Source organism: Passer domesticus, chromosome 11, assembly GCF_036417665.1.
Source record: "Passer domesticus isolate bPasDom1 chromosome 11, bPasDom1.hap1, whole genome shotgun sequence".
NCBI lineage: Eukaryota > Metazoa > Chordata > Aves > Passeriformes > Passeridae > Passer > Passer domesticus.
The window spans coordinates 10,926,442-10,932,441 of NC_087484.1; the positions used below are offsets into that span (position 1 = coordinate 10,926,442).

The following is a 6,000-nucleotide window of genomic DNA, read 5'->3' on the forward strand; positions in this document are numbered from 1 at the left end:
CTCTTCATTTGCTTTTTAGCATGCTTTCCCTTTCCAGGCAAAGAAAAAAAGTGTTTTTTTAAGCTATACTTTTTTGCAAAGGCACATGGTATTCCAAATTTTTCTCACGGTTTTTTTGGTTGGAAATCTTTCATTCTATATGCAGTACAAGGGGAAACCTAAACAAAGAAACAAACAAAAAATTCCCCAAAACAACAACAAAAAGCAAACAAACAAAAAGCAAAAAGGAAAATGGTGGTGAAAAACAGTTTGTCTCTGAATAATGAGCTCACGAAAATGAGTGACATGCTGCACAAAATTCCCCCTTTCCCAGCAGCATCAGCACCGTTTGCAGTTTTGAGTTGGGATTATCACTCTGGGGGCGCTGTTTACCTTTTAAGTTTGGGGTTGAGCCATTTATTAGAACCACCTGAGCTGCTTTGATCACTGCAGTGACAGCCTGACAGCACCAGCAGCATGGACTGCAGATCAGACAGATTGCTGTGAAAGAAAGCTTTTGATAGAAAAGTACCTTTAGATAGAAACTGGCAGAGGCTGCTGCACTTGGAGGAGTAAGACAGAGGCTGAGCACCCTGTCCCGGTGGCTCAGCCAGCAGATAGCAGCTCAGTCCTGTACGAGCTGAGCCGGTCACCTTTGGAGAACGGGAAATTAATTCGGGAGAGCTGATCAATAGATTGAGCCCCCCGAATCAGTGCAGTGTGTGCAGTGCCTGGCACAAAGCAGAAACTTTTGGAAAAGAGCAGATCAAGTGTTAGTCCACTTCACAGCTCGTTGTGACACCCAGCGATGATGACAGGAGCGCCCAGATCCTGGTCTGGCATCAGCATCGGCTTGTAGCGCTTTGAAAAGCACGGGAAAAGCGTGCAGGAGGCAGGAGAAAGAACCTGCGGGAATCCTAGACAAGGCTGTTTTAATCGAAAAAGCCACTTTGTCCCTCGTGCGCGACGGCACGGGGGCTCTGCGGAGCGGAGAGTGGCGGGGCTGCCGTGGCGCCGGGCGGCCGCAAGAGGGGACGCTGGGCTGCGCTCCGCATCCCGGCACCGCTCCGCATCCCGGCACCGCTCCGCATCCCGGCACCGCTCCTTATCTCTGCACCGCTCCGCATCCCTGCTCTGAGCACTGCTACAGCCCGGGCAACGCTCCTCATCCCTGCACCCTATTCATCCCGGCACCGCTCCGCATCCCGGCACCGCTCCGCATCCCGGCACCGCTCCGCATCCCGGCACCGCTCCGCAACCCTGCTCTGAGCACTGCTACAGCCCGGGCAACGCTCCTCATCCCTGCACCCTATTCATCCCGGCACCGCTCCGCATCCCTGCTCTGAACCCCGGTACAGCCCGGGCACCACTCCTCATCCCCGCTCTGAACACCCAGCAAGGCAGTGGCACCGCTCCTCATCCCTTCTCTGAGCACTGGTACAGCCCGGGCGCCACTCCTCATCCCTGCACCGCTCCTCATCCCTGCTCTGAACGCTGCTACAGCTCGGGCACCGCTCCTCATCCGCGCTCTGAACCCTGGTACAGCTCACTGACACAGCTCCTCATCCCTGCTCTGAAGCCTGGTAGAGCCACGGGCACCATTCCTCATCCCTGCTCTGAACCCCAGTACAGCCCAGGCACCAATCTTCATCCTTGCTGTGAACCCTGGTACAACCACGGGCACCATTCCCCATCCCTGCTCTGAGCACTGGTACAGTTCACTGACACAACTCCTCATCCTTGCTCTGAACACCCAGCATGGCAGTGGCACTGCTCCCGGGGCAGAAACACCGCCTCGCCTCACCTTCTCCATCCCCTTCCATCCCGAGGAGTTACCTCCCCTATTCTCCAGGCGGGCTCAGGATGGCTCTGAGAGCCCAAGTGTCCCCCTGTGCCTCCCCACCTGCGGGGAAAGCAGCGCTTCCCTCGAGGTGACAGGCTGAGCATCCCGGCCTTCCTTCCCTTTGCCTTCCCTCGGACTTGGGGCAGCAGTGCTGGGTACCTGAGGAAAGGACAGGCCAAACAAAAGGCTCCCCTTCCTTTGTGATGCCCTCTAACTGCTCCAGCACTGATGTGGTGCTCCCCTCACACAGGTACGCCCCCAATTCCCAATCCCCGAGCTCAAGCAGCCAGGACAGAGCTGGCAGGGCTGTGGATGCTGGAATTGGGCTGCAGAGAGCTGTGAGGGAAGGAGCTGCTCACATGAGCTCAGGGGCTCTGGGTGGGTGTGCACAGCCCCAAAGCCCCAGGGTGAGGCAGCTTAGCAGTGCTGGCACAAAGTTCTCTCCTGCTTGTTACTTTGCAGTTGCCAACTTACAGAACAAAATTTATTTTTATTTATGTTCCTCAGCAAGGACTGATAAAGAATTAATCTTCCAGGGCTTCTCTTGGACTTGCATTTCACTGACAAGTATTTCTGAGGGCAAAAGTTGAGGTTGTTCTCAGCTGCAGGAATTCTTGTCATTTCCACAACTAATTAAAATAAAACTTCTGCTGGTGGAAAAAAATGCTCCAAAAATGCTGAAATAAGATGGGAAAACTCATTATTTTATATAAAAATAATTGCAAAAAAATATTGCTGTGTAGAAATTCTTTCACACATTCCTCATGCCCTAATTCATCAAATGGTCAGGAAATTTACCATATACAGGAAAAAAAATCAACACCAAAATCTTCCCATTTTCAATCTCATTGAAGGACTGCTCCTGTACAATTCTGATGAACATACATTGCCAAAGAACCTATAGAAAAACCCTGTTAGAGCACTTCTGACTCATCCCCTCTATTACTGAGCAATACTTTCTACCTCCTTGCTAATTTTAGCCTCAGCTGGCCCTGGAGCTTTCAAAGACCCAGGTAATGGGTGACCTGCAGTGTGTGATACTGTGCAGGAAACAATTCCCCTTTATAAATGCAGTGTATCACCTTTCTTTTATGAATAGCAGTTAACCTGTGAAGTTAGTTTGCTGCCAAATAAAAACAGGGGTGGTGGATCAAGCTCAGCCAGTCTGTAAAACAGCTGCAACTGCAGCCTTTTGTCAGACAAGTGCAGCATCTTATTTTTAAACACTCACATCTTTGGCTGTTCCTGCACACTGTTCTATCTGAACAATAAGGTGTTAGTGGGATGAAGGCAGGAATCAAACATGTAGTAACATCTTGATTATTCATAGATGTCTTTCCCATTTGTTTCCCCCACTCTCTGCTCATTTTCCTTGTGCAGGAAAGTGCTTGAGCTGCCTAAGAGAAGGTTTGGAGTTCCTCTGGACCGGATTGGAGTGAGCCACCTCGGCAACACCAGGGGTTAGCAGCTCCTGCAGGTGAGCCAAAGCATTCCAGCTGTGGGCAGGCTTGGGGAACCCAGGTGTGCTCTGTTGCTGGAGGTACTCAATCATGCCAGCAGGCTTGGGAGGAGTGGCTTAGAGAATGATGGCTTCTTACAACATGGAATGCCCTAATTTCCCACTGAGTACCTCTCTACAGGCATACAAGTATTCCTAACATTTTAATTCTCTCCACTCTACCTTACAGTGTGTTTGACCAAGCCTTGCATTCCTGACATTGGAAAATGTAATGTTTACTGTCTTTTTTTTTTTTTTTTTTTTTTTTGCCTACAGATGCTTCTATTCTGAATGAGTGATGCTGTATTGGAAACATTACAGAGTTTTGGAAGATGCCTCACAGCATGTCTTGTCTTTGTCTAATGATACAGCACTCAAGGAATTGACCTCCTGCAAAATCTGTTTCAAGTTGCATTTTACAAATATTGCATTTACAAATAATTACATGTTCAGTTCAACAGGTCAGAATGCTCTCACAGCTGTGCACAGTGTCACTGGTAGGAGGGAACAGAGAATATGTATATATTTTTATTGCATGGCATTTATCTGTTAAATTTGCAGAATTTTATTATCCTAGGCAGGACTGAGATTTTTGGATTGAAAATAAAACTTTCAGAGATGCCAACAGCAGTCCATGAAAAGCAGAGAGTTTGCTTTGCACATTTCTTTCTGGAGGGGAGCTGATCAGTAGATGAAGGGAGGATATAACAGTTATGGGACAAAGCTAGAATGCTTTTGAACTGCTGTTTGGGTGGAGATGTTTGCTGCCTTCACTAGGAGTTAGTATGAATAAGAACAGTGACAAGACCTTAGTATTTGTCCTGATGCTTTGAGTAGTCTCTCTCTTATCTCTGCACCATATTTAGACATGTTTTCATCATATGGCAGATCCTGAAACATGGTGAGACTTTTAGTTGATGAATACATTTCACTCCTCCCTATGCACAACATAGGATAGTGTCCAAATATGAAGTCATGCACTTCCAAGGCCATCTGCATCATAAGCCTTATTTTAGCCTCTTGATGTGTGCATGGGGCATGGTCAGAATCCAGCTCTAAAAGTTCAAATATTTCTCACTCTGGTAAAATGTAAACATGTCCTCTCCATTTCAGAGTAAAACAGGTTATTTTAAATCCTCTTTCACCCTTTTCACTTCTTTCCTGATTATAAAATACAGCTGAGAAGAGCTCTCTGCTGACATCTCAATGCTCAGATTCCTAGCTGATGTTTTCTAAACCTCACATTCTCTCTCCTTCTTGGACTTTGGTTCATATCAGCTAAATTCCTCAGATTGCTATTCTGGGGTATAAATCATCCTTAGCATTGCAAAAGAAGATCCATTGAGAAAGGGATTATGCAGGATTAAGGAAAAAAACCCTTATTCTTGCCAAACACACCCTGTGTTAGGCAGGAAGCAATGCTGGAGATGGGAATTAAGTGTTAATTTCCTGATCTTGTATGAGGCACAAAGCACCTGGCCAACAGCTACCAAAAAAAAAAAAAAAGTATTTGGGAAATCATTGAGACTGAAAAGCTGTTGTGAGGGTTGGGACTTTGGGACAATTGCCCTGGTTCAGCCAGGGTGAGAGATGAGGCTCCCACTCAGAAGAGCAGGTAACCTTTCATTCATGTGCTCAGACACAACAGGGGCCTTTCCCATTTTCTTCCTTGCCTACAGCCCTGCCCAGAGACCAAGACTGGCTCAGTCATAGAAAATTTGCAAGAAACTTCACTTTTATTGATATTTCTACTGTAGGCTGATGCTGCTGAGAGCAGCAGCACAAACCAGTGAGGTGTCCCTATCTTTGCCATCTGCCAGAGCACTGCAGCTGAGTTAGGAGATCATTCTCCCTTCGGTGGGTGAGCTGTCCATGCTTGTGTGTGACGTCAAGCACTGCAGATGCTTTCCAGACCAAGCTCTCAAAATTCAGATAAACACAGAAAGCCTGTAAATCCATATGTGATGATCTTGGGTTTTTGCTTCCTGCTTTTCCCCTGGTCACACTGCTAATTTTCTGCCTTTAAGCTTCCAGGTGAAGGGTCTGGGAGCTGGGCTCGGTGGGTGCATGTAGACTGCCTGACTCAAGAGTTTCAGTCCATCCTAGAAGCAAGCCTGCAAATGCAGTCCCAGGCAGCCCTCTGCAGTGCATTGCCACCATCCATCCTGAGCCTGCCTTGCAGTTTAGGAAACTTTTATCTTGCACTGAGCTCATCCAGACAGGCTGCAGATAATCTGCTTGCAGGGCAGCCATATGTATGGGGCACGGGCAGATTATGGAAGTGGTGACCTGAGCACTCAAACAGCTGCCAGTCAAAAGAACCATGGACAGAGTCAGTGCCTGACACATTTTTGGAGACTGAGACCAGAGGAATCTAGCGCAAACACAGCAGCTTTGAAAGGCATTGCTGGATCATAGAAGTATTTAATAATTGGCAGGTATTAGCCAGGGCTTCAAAAAAAAAGTAGGGTTTTAAAGGCTGAAAGTTATGTGCAGAAATGACATTCATCTGAAGGGAAATGTGAAAGCAAAGCAGGACAGAGGGGTCTCTGGTGGTGTTGGTAGAATTGGGAGCTGGAAGCTTCAGTCCTGCTTCCATCCTACTGTGTGGATTACCTGGGAGAAAGCAACAGTCCTTCTGTTCTTTTGCCTCATCCATCACTGAGCACACTGAGGCTTC

General features: G+C 47.7%; 1 protein-coding gene across 7 annotated transcripts in view; it reads left to right on the forward strand.

The window, feature by feature from the left end:
- Positions 1-3,961, forward strand: part of OSTN (osteocrin) — an 84,643-nt gene extending 80,682 nt beyond the window's left edge. For all 7 annotated transcript variants that reach the window (XM_064385664.1, XM_064385663.1, XM_064385661.1 and 4 more), the window contains 2 exons: positions 3,203-3,299; positions 3,597-3,961. In XM_064385664.1, coding sequence (XP_064241734.1) covers positions 3,203-3,287 — 85 coding nt within the window. In that variant the 3' untranslated portion in view covers positions 3,288-3,299; positions 3,597-3,961. The remainder of the gene's footprint in view (positions 1-3,202; positions 3,300-3,596) is intronic.
- The last annotated feature ends 2,039 nt before the right edge of the window (positions 3,962-6,000 follow it).